This window comes from Branchiostoma floridae, chromosome 14 (assembly GCF_000003815.2).
Source record: "Branchiostoma floridae strain S238N-H82 chromosome 14, Bfl_VNyyK, whole genome shotgun sequence".
NCBI classification, from domain to species: Eukaryota; Metazoa; Chordata; class Leptocardii; order Amphioxiformes; family Branchiostomatidae; genus Branchiostoma; species Branchiostoma floridae.
This window is the reverse complement of record NC_049992.1, coordinates 6,551,156-6,573,466: the sequence shown is the minus strand read 5'-3', so window position 1 is coordinate 6,573,466 and position 22,311 is coordinate 6,551,156. Positions and strand designations below refer to the sequence as shown.

The 22,311-nt window shown below is 39.5% G+C and overlaps 3 protein-coding genes and 1 long non-coding RNA gene across 5 annotated transcripts in view; 3 read left to right on the top strand and 1 right to left on the bottom strand.

Moving 5' to 3' along the window:
* LOC118430706 (solute carrier organic anion transporter family member 3A1-like) overlaps window positions 1-6,421 on the top strand; it is a 17,324-nt gene extending 10,903 nt beyond the window's left edge. The window contains exons 9-13 of the mRNA XM_035841701.1: window positions 323-521; window positions 942-1,137; window positions 1,414-1,808; window positions 2,369-2,433; window positions 3,664-6,421. Of these exons, the coding sequence (XP_035697594.1) occupies window positions 323-521; window positions 942-1,137; window positions 1,414-1,808; window positions 2,369-2,433; window positions 3,664-3,995 (1,187 nt within the window). The 3' untranslated portion in view covers window positions 3,996-6,421. The remainder of the gene's footprint in view (window positions 1-322; window positions 522-941; window positions 1,138-1,413; window positions 1,809-2,368; window positions 2,434-3,663) is intronic.
* A 2,917-nt stretch (window positions 6,422-9,338) lies between these two features.
* LOC118429871 (transforming growth factor-beta-induced protein ig-h3-like) lies at window positions 9,339-11,816 on the top strand. Its single transcript, XM_035840497.1, has 4 exons — window positions 9,339-9,454; window positions 10,357-10,546; window positions 11,074-11,298; window positions 11,552-11,816. The coding sequence occupies exons 1-4, from the start codon at window positions 9,380-9,382 to the stop codon at window positions 11,653-11,655; spliced, it is 594 nt and encodes a 197-aa protein (XP_035696390.1). The 5' UTR covers window positions 9,339-9,379; the 3' UTR covers window positions 11,656-11,816.
* Window positions 11,817-11,948: 132 nt separating this feature from the next.
* The window catches only part of LOC118429869 (mucin-5AC-like), a 34,168-nt gene continuing 23,805 nt past the window's right edge, over window positions 11,949-22,311 (bottom strand). The window contains exons 9-13 of one of the 2 annotated variants that reach the window (XM_035840495.1): window positions 15,140-15,199; window positions 14,167-14,232; window positions 13,779-13,886; window positions 12,585-12,986; window positions 11,949-12,203 (exon numbers count right to left, since the gene is read on the bottom strand). In XM_035840495.1, coding sequence (XP_035696388.1) covers window positions 12,829-12,986; window positions 13,779-13,886; window positions 14,167-14,232; window positions 15,140-15,199 — 392 coding nt within the window. In that variant the 3' untranslated portion in view covers window positions 11,949-12,203; window positions 12,585-12,828. The remainder of the gene's footprint in view (window positions 12,204-12,584; window positions 12,987-13,778; window positions 13,887-14,166; window positions 14,233-15,139; window positions 15,200-22,311) is intronic. The other variant, XM_035840496.1, reaches the window with a different exon arrangement.
* LOC118429872 lies at window positions 16,237-20,945 on the top strand. The gene is made up of 2 exons (XR_004832806.1): window positions 16,237-16,411; window positions 19,601-20,945. It is a non-coding gene; the product is annotated as an uncharacterized LOC118429872 (long non-coding RNA).

The window sequence follows — 22,311 nt, the reverse complement described above, 5'->3', positions numbered from 1 at the left end:
CTGGAGAAATGGCCTGTATAATCGTCCTAAAATGGGGGAAGTTTCCGATAAGTATAGACTGCGTCATTCAATTTCGACCATGCAATCAAATCATTACTCTTTCTATAGCAAAGCAGTCTTTGATATCCAGCAGTGACGCAAGCGTGACGCAAGTCCAGTGAGAGTGCACTTTAAGCAACACCTCACAGTGTTAGATATTAATGCCTTATTATGCATTCCGCATGTTTATCTTTTCAGATTGATATCAGATATAAGAAACCTATTGACCTATTTCAACCCCAGAGCCTCTCCTTACAAAGTCATCGTATATATCTATTTACAGGATTGGTCTTTTTACCGTCTGCTCTATTCGGACTGTTCGCATCTGTTGCCATATTGAGACGGTTCCAGTTGGGACCCCGTGGTTGTCTTTACTTGACCACAGGCGCTTCTGTGCTTTCCCTGGTCATCCTGGTCCCAGCTGGATTCATCAGCTGCCCCCGCCCTCCCATCGCAGGGGTCAATATTCCCTACGGACACAGGTAAGTCAAAATTGGGGTGCATACTACATACATGTTTGCATGCACCCTGTTCTTATTGTTTTACATTATTCCATCCTTGATCAGCGTTTTTACAACGTTTGCAACTTTCGGCATGGATGTACCACACAACCTTTGCTTTTGTGACGTAAATTTTCGTCCATCGCCCACTAACATTACAATAATATAGTATGACACGTACCCATCATCACACACCTTGCTAAGATATCTATAACGACGAGGAGAGGTCAACGAGTTTCAATACAATTGTCGGGTGGTAAAAGTGCTCGCCTTATTTTTTGTAGGTCGACTGAGTTCGATCTCCAGCCCAGTCATGTGTACATGTATAATGGTACATGCTGCTTTCTCTGCTTTGCACTCCGTATAACTCCACTACATGAGATATAATTTTTGTTGTTGCAGTTTGACGGCTAACGTTTCCCTGGGCAGACTCCCCGGCGGCATCGCCCTGACATCCCCCTGCAATGCTGACTGTGGCTGCCCGTTGGACAGGTACCGGCCGGTCTGTGCGTCTGATGGCATCACTTACTTCTCGGGCTGTCACGCGGGATGTCGCGAGAGTCAGAGCATTCAAGGCCCCAGAGGGATAAAACTAGCCGTAAGACGCCTCGTCATATTCAAATTGAATCTGTAGCTTTATTTACATCAGGAAAATACACTGTTATTCTTTTCATATTTTATTTCTAAGTCACTCCTTATACGACTGCGGTGCTGCTTATCTCAATGTGTCGGAATTCATATTCTCGTTATGATCATTCACCCATGATGGAACTGATCATGATTACAACATAAAAAGTTCAAACTTCTACCTTTTTTTTGTTAGACGTCAATTATAGCTTACGTTAACGTTAAGTTTGTCTTGTCGTCAATGTAGAATTATTCAAACTGTGGCTGTGTGACATCCAACCCACAAAGCATCACGGGAGGAAGTACCAAACAGCTGTCCGGCACTCAGACCATCATGGCTGCCAAGGAAGAGTCGACTGGATATTTTGCATCAGTTTGGGCAACCCCGAATCCTGAAAACTTTACACCAGACGGAGTTACAGACGCAGCAAATCGTACGGAAGCTCGCACCGTTACCGTAACTTCGGAGCCAAACGCCTACACTAATCTCCCATCTTCAGTACAAATAACACCGAGCACATCCGCCTTTTCCATTCCATGTCCCACAAAATGCATCGCCTCGCGGTCCTTCCTGGCCCTTCTGACACTAAACCTTGTTTGCCGTGCGATGATTCCCTTGCTGCTTGTCGTGGCCAGTCTCAGGTAAGCACAGCCTGTAGTTAGGCCCCTATTTTATATGAAATATATTGAAATATGAAGCCTGCAAGGAAAAAGGAAGCATTTGGCAAAACGTGGGCACCTAAAAAGCACCTCAGACATAAAGTCAGTGGTCTCTCTTTGCAGGACAATAACAAAGAAACATTTAGTGTGAAGCTTCTTACTACCTTAATCTTAATCTAAGATATTTCAAATATTATACCTTAAAATCCTCATTGCACAAAGGTACGTTTTTACATGTTATATTTTGAAGCTGTTAAGAAAACGTTGCCGCTGTAGCTATTACTAGGATTTTTTAAATTATAGATTGATAGATGGATAGATGGTTTATTGGGCAACAATTGTATCAGCGACAATGTATGCCAGTGTTTAGACAACAAAAGGTGCAGTCTAATACTACACATCATATGACAGCAATTTCAATTACTGGACTACATTGAGTAGAATCTATGGTAAGTAATAAAGGGAACTATTACATACATCAGAGTATGTCTATGCTACTTCTGCTAAAATTTATTATATGCTCTTCATTTAACCTCTATCAGGGTGCTGTCACCAGACACTAAGACGTTTGGAGTTGGATTGCAAAGCCTGACTACAAGGCTGCTTGGTGAGTTATAACCAACTGTGATATTATGAAATATCCAACAAAGATATCCTGTTAGAAATAAACTGTAATAACAATTTCTTTTAGGAATGTGATTATCTTTTCAAAAGAATCTTTGATAAGTATCTTTCAATCATACAGACTAAGTATAACTAATAACTCTGCTCACTAATGTGATTGTGCGTATATGTTTATCAAAATGATTCAGTCCACCATGATTCACATCTAAAAACGATCTTTGCTTCAGCAACCTTGTCTGTTTTCAAACTCTAATGCATGTGGAATTCACGCTATCCATGCAGACAAAAGTATACTATGAGGCTCGCTCACTGGATGCGTCGCCAAAAATAATGTGATTTTAAGCCAGTCACAAGATAGTTTCAGAATACACCAAAAAGTAGTTACTCGAGCAACTGGGTATGGTTTTGGAAACGGTCAGACGTTTCGGATAGAATCCCCTATCCTTCGTCAGTGACACTGAGTGAATTCTATCCGAAACGTCTGACCGTTTCCAAAACCATATTCAGTTACTCAAGTAACTACTTTTTGGTGTATCTTATTAGCTGGATGTCTAACCTACATCGACGTAGTTTCAGAATAAAAGTGCAAACGCCTTAATGTACCCTGAGAACCTGGCATTAAAACTCTCCATGCCTAACAAATCCCCGGAGTGCTTATCTAAGGCAGACCTGCCTTGGCTGCCGTACAAATTCTCTGCCAGCCCTGGCTAGAAGTTTGTTTCCCAGAGTAGCCTTGAATGGCGGAAACCGCAATCCTTGCAAACTGCATACACTACTAACCTGGCTAAAATCGCGCTCCTAGCAGCCGGCCCTATAATTGCCGCCGCCTTAAGAGGGCAGGGGTTAGGGGGTCATTAACCCCAGCTAGCGAGAGATTGTGTAAACACAGGTAACATACACTACTACACTAAGCGGCTCGGCCCCTGATAGCGTCGCCAAAATACAGTTCAATGTATCTGGTTGCGACAGCAAAAATTCATTACTGTAAATGCATTTAAGTTCGCGGGGATTTAATTTCGCGGCAGCGGGAAAAGGGACTTTTCGCGGTGGATTTAAGTTCACGGTAATACCATAGACTGCAGTCTAATACCATAATAGAAAAATGTTCGCGATGGTTTTAAGTTCGCGGTGAAGTGGTCGATGCGAAAACCACGAACATTAATCCACCGCGAACATTTCTGCATTCACAGTATTTTATCGATATCTTTCCCAGCGTATATCCCGGCGCCTATCTACATCGGAGCGCTGATCGACTCGTCCTGCGAGCTGTGGTCCTCCAGCTGCGGCGTGCGGGGCGCATGTCTCCTGTACAACATGCCGCTGAACCGCCTCCTGTTCGTCGGTGTTCAGGCCCTGCTCACAGCTGCCAGCATCATACTTCTGTGCATCGCCATTCACCTCTACAATCGCCGGGAGGCTGCCGAGGGGAAATCTCAGGCACCAGGTTTGACTACGAGAGATATTGCTACATCGATGGGGTCTTTGGCTTCCTCCATCCCTTCACTGACAAACGTCGGTGTGCGCAACCGTAACGGATACATGTAACTCAAACCTATAGCTAGCTAACACCACAAAAATTTATTTCAGATGAAACCGTTTCTAAATGATAGTAACAATACTAGAGAGGCAACAGTTTTCGCAAAATGCAGAATGCTTTACCGTAGCCTTTTATCAAGCTACTCGCTCACAGTGATATATATCATTAGGATCGTATTATAGTATAGTACTGTGTGCGAGTTTAAAAACAATATCTTCTTGAATGTGTATTGGACCTCATTATCAATATTATTGTGCCATACAATAAGGCACGTCCAATAGTAATTTGTGCGAGTAAAAATGGTCATATATTGGAAATTATAGTGATACCATACGTAATACGTTCATTCTATTACATTATCATGTATCAAAGTTTACTAGTTTACTGCTACGAAATGTAATAGGTCATGTCATGAATCAGATGTAAATGTAAAAAATTCTAATGTATAGTTGATATGTGTTATTCGACAATCATTATTCTATACTACTATAGTATTTTGTCAATTAATAACCCAATTTACGTGGCCGATTATTGTACCCAGTGGCACTGAAAAATTTTGATCATTTATTCATTTCAAAGTATTATTCTCTTACCTTTATGATATGCATGTACTGTTACCATATGATAGTCCTTGACCATATACTATTATAATCACGACTTTAAGTATTTCATGTTCATTTTTGCGTTATTCTCATATATATTACATCAACTAGATAGAAAAACAAACCTGTGTTTGAATGAAAACTATGTAAAGCCTACCAGGTTAGTTATTCAGTTTACTTCAGTTCTTTTTGTGTCATACTGTATACTTTTGTCGACTTAATGTTATTTGATAGTGTTTTTATAATGTTGATGGACGACTGCAGGAAGAATAGAGTTTATGATAATCATTTTAAATTCTAATTGGAGATCGAAATAAACAAACAAACAAACGGTCTATGCAACAAAACCGTAGTTTCTGTCACTTATGAACACATTTTGACAGCATTCGCACAAAAAATACATATTGAACCATTACAAAATTTAGCTCCGTCTCGTAATTTCCCCCTCCAGGTAATTATTGTAACGTCGTTGGATTGTATACCATCAAGATTATAGGGCACAGTTTGCCTATTCATTTTTATGCCAGCCATAGTGCCAGCTTCAGTCTCGTTTTGGTGATCTTTATTGCGCAACAATTGTACGGGTACAATGTATGGCAAGTTCGGGTGTAATACATGTACAGAACATCAAAACTAATATCTACGTGGTTGCTTATACATAACAATGGTAACTATAGAGGGTTCTATGTAATAAATGACTAGTCGCTATGCTACTTTAGCTGAGCGGATTAATTCATGGGAAACAGGTATTACTAGAACATAGTGGTACACGATACAGAGTTAACATCAATTGTTTGTGTCAATACGATTCCTTTTTTGAAAAGCAGTAGATATGTATTGGCCTATGTACAAGGAAATTGCATCAGGACATGACATAAGTAAATTGAAAGTTTCTGAACTTGTCTTAGGTAATGTTATGTTTGTAGTCTTGTTGATAACGTCCATAAGCTTCTGCCTTTCCTCAGTATATGTGGGACATAATAATAGAAAGTGTAGTTCGTCTTCGATACCATGATTGCAAGTAGGACAGCGTCTCTGAGTGGCTGGTATATTATTATATCGACCTTTTTCTATCTCCAAACAATGTGCACTAATTCGCAATTTTGTTATGTTAGCAACAAATGATTTATTTTGAATTGATGAAAGGTACTTTTCGAGAGTGAAGTTGGTCTTGAATTTAGAATAGGTTTGCAATTTGCTATAATTTCTTATCTCTTGCCTCCAGCCAGAAACAAACGTGTCTTTCAGACGTTCCTTGAACACGTTTCCAAAATGTTTGGCGTCAACTGCAGGGTTTAACCAAACATTTTGGAAACCGTGTCTGCACAATATGTCTTGTACATGTACGGCCCAGTCCTGTTCTTGTTCAACAGCAAAATCGTAAGCTTTTTTAACTATTCTATCGTTTGGAAGGTTTTGTAGTCTAAGCCAATATTTAATAAGTTGAGATTGGGCTTCAATGTATAATGGAAATGTTCCGAGTTCACCCCTTACGGCGGCATTAACGGAACTTCTGGGAACTTGAAGTAGGATTTTACAGTAATTGAGAAGAACATGCTCTAGATCAGACACTTCATATGAGAATTTGGGATGTGTCAATAAAATATTTTGATTCGATAGTAATTCCGATTGATATAGAATATTTAATTTGTCACTATATCTCTTAAACCGGACTAGAACAGGACGAGGCGATGTCACATCGTTCTTCTTTCCTAATCGTGTAACCTTTAGGAGTTGTATATTTGAACCTAATATCGGAGAAAGGATGTTATAAATTCCTTCCCGTATATTTTCAGCAGGATATTCCTGTACTCCATTAAAGATCAAGTCTCTACATTGGATGTTTGTCCCTAGTACCTCAGCACAGTAAAGTAATATAGGTTTGACTAAACTATGGAACAGATCAAGGGCAAGGGAAATTGATGGGTTATGGTTTGATGCTAGTAAGGATTTGAGTTTAAAGGAGGCCCTGAGAGCTTTTAGTCGCAGCTGTTTAGTAGCCCGTGAGAATGACCCTGATGGGGTGATATCTATGCCTAAGTAAGTATAAAATTTAGTGATGTCTATTGTGTGCCCTTGTGTTCGGAAAGTTGATTGCTGTTGCTTACTTGTCCTGCCATGTTTTGAGAAAATCATGATTTTAGTCTTATCTCTGTTAATTGATAGTTTCCAAAGAGAGCAAAAGTCATCTAATCTATTGAGACATTCTTTGAGGCCTGTTTCTGATTTTGACAACAGTACAAGGTCGTCTGCCCATAAAAGACTACTTATGGGGGTGTCTTTTAGGACGACGGGATCACATAAAGGTGACATTAAAGTGGCTGGGAGATCGTTTATATAAAGGTTGAACAAGAGCGGACTTAAATTACATCCTTGGCGCACACCACATGTCGACTGAAAGAAATCTGAGAGTCCATTTGGCGTTTTGACGCAGTATTCTACGTTAGAATACATGGATTTGATGATTTTAAAGAAATTCCCCCCTATACCAGAAGATAAGATTTTATAAAATAGCCCATTTCTCCAAACAGAATCAAACGCTTTCTTGAAGTCAACAAAGCAGGCGTACAGTTTACCCCCGGGTTCAGATGTCTGCTTGTCAATTAGCGTTTTGAGTACAAATATGTTGTCACTGGTGCGGAAGTTTTTACGAAAGCCAGACTGAAAAGGGGATAGTGAGTTGTCATTCTCTAGGAAGTGTTGAAAACGTCTGCTTAATATAAATGTGAATAATTTACCGACACAACTGGATATGGCTATTCCTCTATAATTAGACGGGTTGGATGAAGTACCGCCTTTATGAATTGGAACCAAGATGCTTTTGGTGCATGTCCCCGGATGACCCAAAATGGCTGCCGTATCTGAAATAAATATCCGGTGGGAATGATCAACCCGGCAACAGAGAGCTTCATCTGCCGCTTCAGAAACCTGACTAGGCCACGAACAGACAGGATATCAGGTCAGAAAAAACACGCGTCTCAGCAAGATGGTCCGGACCTGTAGAATCCTATTTACGATAACTGATTAAACATCAACCTTAGCTTATCTGCGGTCATAGGTCGGTCGGTCGGTCGTAAGTGAGTGAGTACGTATATCTTGCCTAAACTTTAACCCCGGGACCAAAGGTCACCATCTTTTAGCCACTTGCGTATCATACGTGTCGTTATAAAATCTCCAATTGACGTAGCCTCCAGTCGACTCCATTCGAACCACTCAATTAAAAACACGACACCAGGATTAAATTTTGTATAATGAGGTTCGTTGTAGTAGCCCTACTTGCACTGTTCTACTCAGCAAGTGCACAGGCTAATGTGATGGAAGTCATGCAGAGTCTCGGCCTCAACACCATGGTTCAGCTGCTAGAGGTATCCGGGTTCAACACTACTCTGGCAAAGGGAGGTACGTCGTACATGTATCAGCACTCACCGCACGAAAATTGATTGCACTAACAATTGTGGTATGTACGTACCTGTATACATACGAGAGGTGATCAATAATTTCTCGGCCTCACCCAGAGATAGTTAGCACAACTCAAATTTTGAGGCACAACTTCATAGTATATGGAGCCTTTTATCAATATCCACCAAATTTTAAATCATTGCATTCATTACTTTCCAGGCATTCGTTTCTTGCAAATCAGAAGGTAAGTGGCGAGAAAAAAGTGATATGTGTGTGTCGAGTTCCCCATGCCGTAATTTAACAAAAGACATTGTCAAAATATTTGATAATGATTCTCTTCCTATTTCAAGCAAAAAGAATTGGGTGTCTGACTTCCAGCAGGCAATTTGACCCGCATACCTATGAAGTTGTGCCTCACAATCTGAGTTGTGCTTGTTATTTCTGGGTGAGGCCGAGGACTTATCGATCACCCCTCGTAGCGATGACTGTAGTTGTCAACGTAATACTTCTAGTAGAAAGTGATACCATTCTGCCACACTAGTGTCACCTGGTGCTCCTCTTAAATACAGAAGTAAAAGACTTGGCTATGACTCCATGTTTTGTCGCTTCAATTCCTGTCACTTTTATGGTGTCTATTTTGAAAACATAGCCATCTTGCATATTTCGCCCTCTCGCATTGTTAAATTTTTAGAATGTAGAGGATGCCATCCATAAAATTTACTTCTTCGGCCTTACCTGTAATTTATTTATTTGTCTATTTAATAATCAGAATCAAAACACGTAATTATAAAACTCAACAGCAACAACTATGGGGAAGACACGACAACATATCAAATATAACAAGGAATATGTAATTTATTAAATTGCCGCTTATTCTGTCCTATTATAGATCCATGCACTGTGTTTGCACCGACAGACGACGCATTTTCTAAACTACCAGCTGATGTTAGGAAGAACATATCGGACCACAAGCTCTTTATGTTAGAGGTTATTATTAGTTGCTTACATATTCGAATCACACTCTATTGGTTAGACATCCATGTATTGATACCGAAACGCCAAATGGTTCCTCAAGCAACTAGATATTATTTTGGAAGCGGTCAAAAGCTTCCGGTAGAGTCTACTACCTTGACAAATATTGTCTTCGCCTCGATTTTACATCAATTCATAGTTTAGGGATTAAAAACTTACTCCATAAATCATCATTCTTAAAGATTTATGGCAAGTTGCATCCCAGAAATATTTTTAGAAGTCACTAAGTACAATGTTTTCATACCGTTGGCCAGAAAATATAAAATTTCGGTGTGTATGTGTTTTTTATTCATTTTCAAACCAACATATGATAGGTGCTGTTTCTTCACGTAAGCCCTGTCGAAGTCTTAACGACCAACATGACGAACAACCAGGTACTGGCGTCGCTTCTGGAGGGTTTTGGCATCCGACTCAACAAATATCCGTCGAGAAAGGTACGCATGAATGAGGTTATTCCCGTTTATTATGTCTCCCTTTTTTGGTCCTCTTCTTCGAAATTTAAACGGAATATTAGCTGTTACTGCAAATATGAACATGTTTTCCATAGCAAGCCCTATGTTCACAATTAATAGTCACGTATGTTCACAGTTAATAGAATTTTTTCATCAATCAGTGACTGTTATTAAAGTTAAGGACACGTACCTCCAAATTTTCGATGGCTATCCAGTCCATATTGCTCACGGAGTGGCCTAGTTCTCGCGAGAGTTGCGAGAACTAGGTCAAGACTTGCGTTGATCTTCTTCTTTCGTAAAACTATAAAGGACACATCCTGCCACCTTTCTAGTTTTTATCCCTTCTATGTCATTTAATAATGCTCTTAAACGTTGAAGTGGGACAATATTAAGATCGCCTTTCCACCAGACGTAGATCGCAGAGCGACGGTATTGTGACGGAAATTGTTTTTTTTTTTTTGGTACTCTTGATTTCATTGTCAGGATGACATTTAAAAGATACAAGGCTAAAAAAATACAAGACTGTGCCTTTGTAAGATTCTCAGTCAAGTTCACAAGACAAACGAACTAGATATAAGTGCATTTTATTCTTCTTCTCTCGCGCGTCACATGGCCAGCTTCCCCCTCCCTCCCTCCAGGAGTACCTCTCGCCTCTCTGGATCTCCCTTCCAGACTCCTGTCTGACCTACTTTTCTTCCCTCTGACCCCTCGGGGTCCTACCATTCCACATACTTGTGTGTGTGTGGGGGGGGGGGGGGGGTCCCACTCAACACACAACACTATACAGGACTTTTCTCACCTCACCCAGATGGTAGCAATCCACTGCCTACCTATACCCTTGTTTTGATTAACAATAATTTGATTTACACATTTTCAAATAACAGGTAATCACGGCAAACGGTTGTCTAATTAGTGATGCAGACAACACTGCCGGTAAAGGAGTGGTTCACGTCGTCGACCAGGTCCTGTACCCGTTTCCTGCTGGAACGATCATCAGTGAAATGCCGTACATGAACCAGCTCTCTGTGTTGAGAGATCTTATCGTGAAGACTGATCTTGGACAATTACTGAATGGTGGGTGTTATTCCGAGTTAAAATTTGATTACCAAAGGTACAGTCCTGTAAAATGCTATAAGTGTCAGGGTTTGATTCCTGACCTGCGAAGCTTATGGCGAGATGTTGTCTTGTTTTGTTGCATCTTGTTTTGGTACTAGGCAACATCTGTAACTTTGAACAAAACAATTAAGATACGTAGTACAGTAGAGGAAGAGAGTCATGTCCATCCATGCAATCAGCACGCCCGGATGATGATGATGATGAAAACAGTATAACAAAATGACAAGAAGTGTCTTAAATGCCAATGAGCTTTAGAGTTACAAAGGTTACATTCTCTAACGTTTTATAATTGACTTTTACATTATTGTGTACATTGTTTCTGAATGTATGCAACACGCTTTGTTAGGTATTGTTAAGATCTATGTCCGCAATTGTAACTTTTAACAGTCTTCATGATGTATATGATATACGTGTAACATGCCTAGGCCTGATAAAATGCTATAAAACAGTAAACTGAATCTGAGTATATATTTTTATCCCACCAGATGACGGCGCTTTCAGCCTCTTTGCTCCAACTGACGCCGCCTTTGAGAAGCTTCCTAACGCCACCTTACATCATATTCTAAACAACCAAATGGTATTGACACGTGTTTTAAACTACCATGTTGTTGACGGCGTTTATTATGAAGCTGGCCTTTCCGATAGAGAAGAGCTTACGACTTTGCAGACCGAGAAACTTGTCTGTCACGTCAATCGAACAGTGGGGGCAGGTAGGTTTACTCTTAAGCTTATTTGATTGATAGCTCGGTATAATAGATCATCCTGAAATACAGACAAGTCACGATCTGTATATCGCTCTATCACGTTAATATGTGTCCTAAAAAGGGACATTCTTTGTTTTAATTCTGAGTCATCTTCCAACTATATAACAGATATTCCTTTTTATACCGATCATGTAAGTTAGTTTGTCTATTTTCAGATTAAATCTAACTGTTGTATGTCTTCATTTTCGCCTTCTTGCAGACACGCAGGTAGCAGTGAACAACGGTAAGATTACTGGACTTGCGTTTCCAACCATAAATGGCGTGATACATATTATTGACAATGTCCTTATACCTCCGAAATAGTTCTGACAGGAAAGCCGATTGTGTTCAGCCAAAAACAAGCATAGAAGGACTTGTAACTCAAGCAATATTAACTTTATCATATTACTGGATGGTAAGACCTAGAAGCTATAAAGAAACATTGTATTGATATAGTTTGTTTTTTTCAACCAATCGTGCAAGGAGTGCTTCGCCGCCTTGAACAAAAAGAATTTGTTTAAAGAGGTAGAAAGGGACCGACTTATATTACCAAGCCTGGTGGTTGTTTTCTTAGACTCATAATCTTATACCATGACAAGTGAATGGGTGCAAACATATTGCACTAATAATGTCTTTTTAATGAATTTAACAGAATGTCTGAATGATTATATTGCAAGAAAATACATGTCAAAGGATATCAATAATATACATCAGATAAAGTTAAAAAGAACAATACAAGTATGAAACAAAAATCAAGGCCATATGAAATAGAGTGATGTTCGTGACGAGGTTCCGAATGTCAGGATGATCTGGGGTGTGTCACTGTGCCTCTGGTGCCGGGGATATCTGGATCCGAACCGAGCCTGTGTCCTCTGCTAATACAAAACATATTACATTGTCAAAAATGCAGCAAGACGTACATGTACTCGTACACAAGCACAAGAAAATATCTAATACCACAGACTGTGAAATGTTGTACAATTTTAAAAGCCTAAACCTACAAAAATAAATAAAACTTTATAGGAGCAATTTCTTGAAGGAAAATGACTTGCTAATCGCTGTATCTGTCTATGTGCGATTTGTAATCACGAAATGATTACAACAGTTGTTATGATAAATCTGATCATCATTTCATAAACAACGTATGTCTTGCTTTATGGCGTGCTTTAGGATTGTATTTCATATATTGAGTGGATCTCTACAAACCAGTGTTCCAACAAACGTAACACATCTAGATCTGTTTTGAACCATACCCGAGCAATGCTGCAACAGAGATTGTCATAGGTGAATCCTGCGCTAGGCATGTCGTATCATCCAGTCCGGACTGGCATAAGGCAAGCTCCTCGTGGCGCTCCTAGCCTCTTCTTCCTAAACCTGGGTACCTATGCTTTAAAAAGTGTGTACCATACATGTGTATGCATATGTTGAATCATGTGTGTGCGTGCGTGCGTCAAGAGTTTCATTTTCTTTAGTGGAAGACGAGAGACTCACATTCAATCACGAAAAGGTAGAATGATGCATTCTCATCGCACTTCTTTCCAAGCCACTCTTTCCAAGCATGCAAACATTCACATAATCACAATCAACACCATTCGCCACGACTTTACCACCTTGTGACGTTGTGTCCGGCTTTGAAGTTGATGAATCTGTCGAACCTGTAAAAGAAAAATTCATAATGTTTAAGTGATATAATATATAAGCAGATTGAAGATAACTGCTGTAATAAGCTTGAAAAGGCCTGAAAAGGCAAATCCGCTAGCTAGACTCTGTATTGAATGTTACAATGTATTATGTCAGTCACTCTGATATTGCAGAGGCAGCAAGATGAGTGCGTTTGCTAGATGCTGGCAGCGTTCTCATAAGTACTGAATGAAAGTGTATAACGTTATATGGTTAGTTAAGAAACGCAAGCAATGCTAAGCATGGTGCACGGAAGGTTGAAAACTGTCACTTCAGGTGTAACCCGGCTTTCCATTGAACAGCGATAGGCGCATCTGCGTGAGTTTATAATTGGAACGAGGCAACGCGCTAGATTATAATTGCAAGCACAATGCAATACACTATCGGTCAACATTTTGTTCACTCATAAGTCTCCAATGAAAGCAGACGTTAAATAACAAGCAAGATGGAAGAGAAACGACAACGCGGCAATTTCAAAAGCACACACGCGCCATTATACCCCTTTCCACTAGGACGGCTCTCTGACCGCACTAATTTTGCGACCTAAAATTTGAATTGTGTAGACAAAAAATCTTTTTACACATTCTGTGTTAATATTTTCTTGTCTAAAACACTTGTACATTTTGCATGATGTACTCAGTATGAAATCGAACTCTATACACATTCGTTTTTCACAGTGAGAGCGCAGTGCTTTCGCGGGCAAGTGGAAAGGAAGGGTTAAGCAGCTTAGCTGGCAAAACAATCGCTGGCAATCAGGCTTTTCTTACTGCAGTCTCTTTCGTCACTCCCGTCACCACAGTCGTCATCACCGTCACACTGCCAGTTACTTGAAATACATCGTTCACTGTCACATCGAAAAAGTCCCCTTGGGCATGCTGTTGGACGAGTTATTAATTTTCTTTCTTACAGATTTCATTCTAATGTAGGACAGGTAAAATTTTAGATCTTTCAGAAATTGGCATCAAGATAATGAACACAAAATAAATTTAAGGTAAACTATCATACTTTGATACCATGATATTTTTTGCCACTACATTTAAAATGTCTAGTATGATAATTGTAACGATCATTCTCAACATTGCATCGACCCCTTTAAAATATTGAAACATTGCGTTAAATCAATATCCAAAGAAAAACGATTTATGGTTTCCACACCTGCTTGTGTAGCAGTAGCTAATGGCTGGACGGTTGTTGGTGTCGGTGTTGGTGTAGTTGTACTCACTGCAATGAGAGAAATTGCGTTAGATGGAAAGCTACCTAAAGATGAACCAATATCACAAATGCCATGGGCTGTCCATCTATGACTGAGGATGGAGTTGATTAGTAAAATAATTGGGACATAACAATCCTTCAGCCCAAAGACTACCAGCACCATTGAGCTTCATTCATTAGAACATTCAAATTCCCATCCACGCAAACCGTTTAAAAAAAATTGGACCGAACCATTAACCGCTGTCCACGGACAAAAGTTTGCAAGTAAACCGGCGCCTGCACTTCCAACAAAGCCGCTAGGGGGCCCAAACTCGCAGCAATCACTCTCTGCTTTAAGGGCTCCCTACCGCTCAAAAACGACCGCAGCATGTCCAGAACGCGAGATATCAAGCATGGAGGTTCCGCTGCAGTACCTTAGCAAGCCGCTAGGGGGCCCATTATCGACCCCCCCCCCCTTCGTTCTCCGGACCCCTACCCACCCACCAAATATCAGCTGCATCCGTCGCAGTCTTCTCGAGTTATGCTGTTCACAAACGGGGAAAACACACAAACGGACCGAAAGTATAACCTTAGCCATTTTGGCAAAGGTAATGATATACATTCGAAACCCAAATGCATCTACAAGGCCCTATTTAACCATTAAACACATATAATATGCATATACTACAATACCCTTAGAGAGAAGACTTGCTATGTCGAAATGCTTTTTTCCGTCTTTTTTAAATGTCGTTTGGCTCAATAATGATATATACAGTACAGATATTAGCATAATATACTACTAGTAGTTATACCCTATACTGTACATATCAAGATACTATTATAATACATACTGTACAGTTACACGATCACACTATACGGGTTACATAGATACATTTACATAAACTGAAATACCTAATACAACATCAAGATATCTTACATGCGTCTAATGTTGTGGCTGGCACTGTTGAAGTGTAAACTCCTGCTGTTGTTGTTGACGCTGCAAGGACAAATAAACATAGAGTTTTGCTGAGGGATATGAATTTAGAAAGAAGACTACTTGTATCTACTTTATGTACTAGTTTGTTTCTTGATATCAATGATTGTTGTAGATGTCACAACGCCATCGTCTTTTCTAGTGATATAGAGTTAGACTTAAACAAGTGTTCAAACATGTGTTTGCAACTATTACCAAACACTCTATGGCTACAATGACATAGTGAAAATACTTTGAATCGTAAAGGGAGGGTCTTTTTAGCGAATGCCCACAAACGCCCACTCTAGAGAAGTCCGCGCTGCACGAATCTCATTTTTTTGCTTGGAATATGTCCACGTTGTGCTCCCATGTATTAATCCTGAGTTTCAAGTCAATCCATTGACCCGAAGTGACATAAATCAAAGTTTTCGATTCTCGATGGTCTTTTTAGCGAACGCCCAGCAAAATGTCTTTTTAGCGAATGCCCACAATATCCACAAAAATATCGGCCGTCGCGCAACGACACCTAAACCTACCGCCACAAACATGTTCAAGATGGTGTCCCATTGATGTGTACGGAGTTTCCGTGCTTTACAAGCATTTTAAGTCCCTGTTTTTGGTCAAAATGTACGGCGACGATACTACCATACTTTAACTATAGCAATTCAAAATGGCGGGCACTAGTCATGTGACCTCCTTGCGGGACTGTTCTATAAGTATCGCGGGAGGGACTGTTGTAGCATAGCTTCTCATACAACCATTTTAGAGTGAATTCTGAACAAGATTTTCATTTCATAGTGCTATCATCTGACTGATATTTACAATGTGGTCATTTTTTCTGTGCTATTATTACCCAGGTTTGAGGAACTTAGTGCAAATTTGGATATTGATTCACCTCAGTGCCCAATTCACCCCATACACATAGCGTTAATAGAAATAACTGTATAACTAAGGACGGCGTTAGGCAGTCGTTGCTGTGGTAGGTTCGTGTCCTTTCATCCTAGGATGACCTGCGTTATCAGCAGTGCTGTGTCGAGGACAACGCCAAGCGCGCACAGCCCGCGGTGATCAGCGTGGCTTGGACAGGCGCGATGCGTCATGGGAATGAGCGGTCCAAGATCCAAGATGGCGGCCTCCACAGATTATCGTATCGAACGAGATTACACACGAACACGCCTGGAAACGTTCGAAACGTACCTTTCCAAACGTATTCATTCCACGTAACCCGTTCTAAAGGTAGGTCTAATTCATCAAGGCATCGTTTTTGTCCTTCTTGATCATAAATGAGGCATAGAAAAATCATAATCCATTCTAAACAGATTTAACAATTTTTCACCCCGGAGGTCTCTCCGGCCTCCTTGACAATTTCCACCTTGTTTCCACGTTACTAATATTTTTTACTGGTGCAGGTACATTATAACGTTACATGATAGGTTCCAGGGCCCAGTTGTCTCATTGATACTTGCATTTGTTTTGAAAATCCGAGGTTACAAGGACAATTTGTTTGCAATTGTAAGCCCTCAGAGTACAGGTTATACTGATTGCGGTTACTAAAATTACTGTAAATGCAGAAATGTTCGCGGTGGATTAATGTTCGCGGTTTTCGGGGTGACCACTTCACCGCAAACTTAAAACCACCGCGAACATTTTTCTATTATGATATTAGACTACAGTCTATGGTGTTACCGCGAACTTCCACCGCGAAAAGTCCCTTTTCCCACTACTGCGAAATTAAATCCCCGCGAACTTAAATGCATTTACAGTATACAGTGTACTTGTACCGTGTTACATAATAGTATGAGTAGTACTAAGTATTAGTCTCTAACAGACTCCAGAGGTCGCTGGAAAAACTGTACATATTGAACAAATACTGAAATAGGAGTCAGGTGGCTAAAGGTATACATAATGAGCTTGTGACTGATAGCTGGGTAGAGTAGGGTAGATAGATAGCACAGTACTGACTGAAATGCCATTGCAACTTATTTGTCCCTATTTGGCTAAATCTTTCTCTTTTTCATCCAGCAATACGTCTGCTTGGAGACTCACAAAATATCTCAATTGGTAAAATCAAGGAGGTAAAAAAAGGCGCAAACAGTGACACAACTGAATGATCTGTTGTGATGTTTGGGCTGTTTGGTGTTTGATTGTGGGATATATATATATAGAAAATAAGAATACAACACGGTGTATTACGTTTGACCCGCAGGTCGGATCGCCTGACGGTCGAAGGCCTTTGACCGTTGGGCAATCCGATCTGTGGGAGGGCTGGGACTGGAGGGTGATGCTAAATACACCGTGTTGTATTTTTATTATGTTATACCCACCTGAGAAAACACATATTTGGATGATGTGTTGTTCACATAGAAATTATCTAGTGTCACATATGTGCTATATAATCTATTATTAAGTAGTAATGTTTAAAATTAGATTGTACAGGTTTGGGGGCTTACTGGTCGAAGAAAATAACGAGTGAAGTTGAGTAGAGTCTAGAGTCATTCCTACCAAGTTTTAAAGCCAATTGTAAAGAGGCACTTAGCGTTGTAGGATTTCAAAATGCCAGTGGCAGACTAATAATACAGATTTCTGTGTAGTGAAATGGACAATTGGTTTGAGTATCGTCCATTCACAAGTTTTCACATACTGAATCAGGTCCAAGTTCAGGTCCGGACCTGAACCTGATCCTCTGGACCTGAACCGGACCTGGACGGTCCTGAATTTTATGTAACCCACCCCTAGTTCATGCGGTACCCGTAAGAAATTCTTGCCAATCCAGTAATGGACTGGAAATTATTTTTTAAGTTGAACCCAGAAAATTGAGCATGATACATCATGTTAACTTTTGTTAAAAAAGTGGAGTCACCCGATTTGATTATAACCCAAAACTCACTCAGGTGAAAATGAGTACCTAGGGTCAAGGACGTTACTGATGTAACGTCCTTGCTAGGGTCAAATGGAGATCCTGTGTTTTGTGAGAGCCCCACCCTGAGCGTGTAGAAGAACCTGTCACACTTATTGAAAAGAGTAGGGGACCTTCCTGGCGTGAGTGGATCAAACCTTTCCTGCTAAATGGAGAAGGGAATTTCCCTATTGAGTCAGTCAATCTGCATGGACAAGTTTTCTCATTTTGGTGGTGCACATCTTGAAAACTAATAGGAGTTTGTGTATAAAATTAATAAAGGTTACATATTTGAAAGACTGTGTTTTTCCTTTTGCCGCCTTTGGGCAAAAGTGCCACGTTAACTCTTGTCACCACATATGATATAGGCGGCATATACTTAATGATATACTAGTTCTAGTATTAGGTGTAGGTTGGGCAAATTGCCAATCCCAATCTGCTGATTTTACCTCAAAAAGGAGATTTACTGACAATCTGGATCCTGACTGGTTATACCAGGATTTGCAAATTTGGATCAATCCTGTACCTGGGTAAATCCCATTTCAAGGTCTGTTAGTGTTAGTATCATTGTCACAAAAATGTACTACAGGTACACACTTGTGTGTTTAAAAAAATAGAATGTCCCAAAATAGACTAGAATTTAAGATCCTAACAAAGTCGTTTTTATGCTAGTCTTTTCTTGCTCTCTCTATCTGGTTTACCTAGCACATATATCTGAATGCCTGTTTCTCATCCAGAGTATAATACTAGGTAGTCCTTCAGTGTAATAATACATTGCAGCTGCCTACTCTGGTGTACTATAGGCAGTATATTCATTATCAGAAGGACTCTAGCAGTAACACTAACATGCTAAAACCTCTTTCCAGAAAAGAGCAAATTTTCAAACATTCACCATATTTTCTTTATATCTGTCATTGATTTTTATCTACCCACTCATTATTCAGTATGGAACTTGGAAGACAGTTCATAACCACTGCCTTCAACGAGAAGTCACCCCCCACAATATCAAATGTAGTGCCTTATAATTGATTTAAGACATTGGTGTTTACAGTAATAATGAAACAATATGTGTAATAGATAAGTCTTTTTTTTCTAATACGAAGGGTGTGGTAGCACCAATATCGCTTATTTTGACAGCGATAAACTCACTACTATAGGTACCAATATACTGAATATGAGTGTGTGCATGCATGCATGTGTGTGTGTGTGTGTTTGTGTGTGTATTTGTGTGTACAGTGTGTGTGTATACTATTTGTGTGTACAGTGTGTTTGTGTGTGTGTGTGAGAGAGAGAGTATATGTGTGTTTGTGTTTTGACAATACTCCCTGTATTTCATTAGTTAGGTCTTTATTTGTTGTCATAAGATCACAGGACACGATACTTACTTACTTACTACATGTATATATCAGATGTATTTCAATAGGCACTGACAACAAGGCTATACAGTGACTTTGCTTTGCAACCTTCACCAGAATAATGTCTATTACAACACTGAAATATTTTAATTTGTAATGTTGTTGTTGCTATAGGTGCTGATGACACTCAACCCAGGAAGGCCATCAGTGCACATGAGATGACAGCAGATGAGAAGCTGATTATGCAATGGATTACCTGCTTCTACCTGCAGATGGCAGAGTTATAATGAACACTAACCAAGTCCCAATTTCTTTAACATGCATAAACAATGAGTCTGTAAAAAGATAAACAGCTAGTAGAACTAGAAGCGTGCCTTTCTGTGATGCACTGTGGTACTATGGCATTTATTATGACTCAGATTTAGATGCTTTGAAATCATAGCTCTTTGGACTGTAGATGTAATTGTCATGTTGAAGCTAATATGTAGCATGCAGTATCCTAGATGCAATGTTGTGAGGAGCCATTTTGCATATCCATATCTACAAATATCTTGCAATTATATACTTCATGACTATATGTATGCTGTCAGTAACTGTAAGTCCCTGAGGCATGACTGATTGACCAAGGAAGCAGAGCACTTTCTGATGTTCGAATTCTGTGTTTTATCAAAACTCCATTGAACAGGTAGCTATGGAGAGGGGTGAATTAATTGTGTGTTTAAGATACTCTCCAGGAAATGTTTAGGTATATAATGTTGAGCAATTCCTGATGAAATGATTCTTTAAAAAAAAAAAACAGTACATTTCATGCTTTAAGTGTAGAGCTTTTCACCCTACATTGTACACACATGTATGAGATCATTGTCAATGTGATGGGACCTGGTGTGTATCCTGCTATGCAATGCTGACTTAAAGTGTTAATGACACCAATGATAGCAATGTATAACATTTTGGTGATTGTAATCCATTGAGATAGAATTACTAATTGAAAATAGAACTTTGCACTAAAATAAACCCTCCTGGTGTTATTGAATATAAAACCAATTGAAGATCATACTTCCAGCTCTTGTTTCCAGGTTGTCACCAGGTAATTGAATTAAACATTGATTGTAGCTGCACTGGGTGCGGACCGTCAGTTGTGGATGAAACTTGTGATCAAGTGCTCTGCCACCGACTGATGATGAGGATGATGATGTTGAGGATTACTTTGATGATGTCACGATGATTCTTAACTTGCCACGGTGGCTTGCGAAAAAATAATTTTAGGAAGCAAACTAAGCAAATATTTTTGTATCTTGCAAGTATGTGTTATCTCCTTAAACTAAGCACAGTGTGCTCATCAACAGTACTTTTTAGCAACACTCAATGTCTTGTTCTGAACCGGCCGCAGTGTTCAATGAGATGTCATTGAAGTAATAATCAATGCTCAATTCAATTACCTGGTGGCAGGAAACAAGAGCTGAAGTATGATCTTTGACAGGGTTTGATGTTCTATAACATCATACGACTAGTCGACTGTAACTGTCTGTGTTCATGCAAGAATACTATTACCGGCAAAGTTAGTAATAAAATTATGTATTTTGGTGTCATAGACACTTAAAGTATGTCACGATGATGGGGATAAGAAGAACAAAATTGATTTTATTTTTATAAAAGCTTTTATTTAGCTTTCATTTCATATTGAAATTAATAATCTGAATCATTATTGCTTTACCTGTTCATGTCTGTACGATACATAACGGTAATTCATGAATTTTCCTTATTTGCATGCATATACAAAAATAAGTGCCAACACAGGACAACATCCAGTTGTGCATTGTATATAAAGGTATGAACAAGTTGGCCTCTATTTTGCAGGTAGACAGTTATTGATCTAGATCCTTTTTGTCAAGCTTTATTTTGCTGCAGTCAAATCGTCAAGAAATAAACAGTGGTCTTTGGGAAAAAATCTGCTTCTGAGGTCCATGGTTTTTAGGGTAGTTAAGCAGCCATCATCAATATTTTTGAGTGAAGGGTAAATCAGTTGCTTCTTTAAGTTACCATGGTGACGTAAGGTTATTTACAGTACTGAAAAGAAAGCCTACCATATGCATGGTGTTGAAGTTGTCATGTTTTTGAATAGTGACACAGAATCTTCTGACATTGCAAATAACTATATTCTTAGTGGTATTTTGCCTATGTATGTTCCTTTTTTTTATAGAGAAAGCTAAATTTGCTATTCAGACGCAAGAACAGCAATTTTTCCATAAAACATAGATATCGCGAAACAAAGTCTGATTTCCTTCAAACCAACTTGATTGGGTGCGGAATAACTTCCTCACATCTCGTATACCCTCTTTTTGTCAAAAAAGCTAAATTTGGCCCTTTGAACCAAAAAAAGCAGATTTCAACCCAAAAATGAGATGTCGACAAACGATGTCCGATTTCCTTCGAACCAACTTTATTGAGTGCGGAATAACTTCCTGACATCTCGTTCACCCTCTTTTTGTCAAAAAAGCTAAATTTGGCCCTTTGAACCAAAAATAGCAGATTTCAACCCAAAAATGAGATGTCGACAAACGATGTCCGATTTCCTTCGAACCAACTTTACTGAGTGCGGAATAACTTTCTGACATCTCGTTCACCCTCTTTTTGTCAAAAAAGCTAAATTTGGCCCTTTGAACCAAAAAAAGCAGATTTCAACCCAAAAATGAGATGTCGACAAACGATGTCCGATTTCCTTCGAACCAACTTTACTGAGTGCGGAATAACTTCCTGACATCTCGTTCACCCTCTTTTTGTCAAAAAAGGCTAAATTTGGCCCTTTGAACCAAAAATAGCAGATTTCAACCCAAAAATGAGATGTCGACAATGATGTTCCTGTGTTGATTGAAACGTGGTCTATG

Coding starts and splice junctions, on each gene's coding strand:
- LOC118429871 (XM_035840497.1), top strand. CDS start 9,380: ATGACGAACAACCAGGTACTGGCGTCGCTTCTGGAGGGTTTTGGCATC. Junction 10,547..11,073: donor TCTTGGACAATTACTGAATG/GTGGGTGTTATT, acceptor TTATCCCACCAG/ATGACGGCGCTTTCAGCCTC. Junction 11,299..11,551: donor CAATCGAACAGTGGGGGCAG/GTAGGTTTACTC, acceptor GCCTTCTTGCAG/ACACGCAGGTAGCAGTGAAC.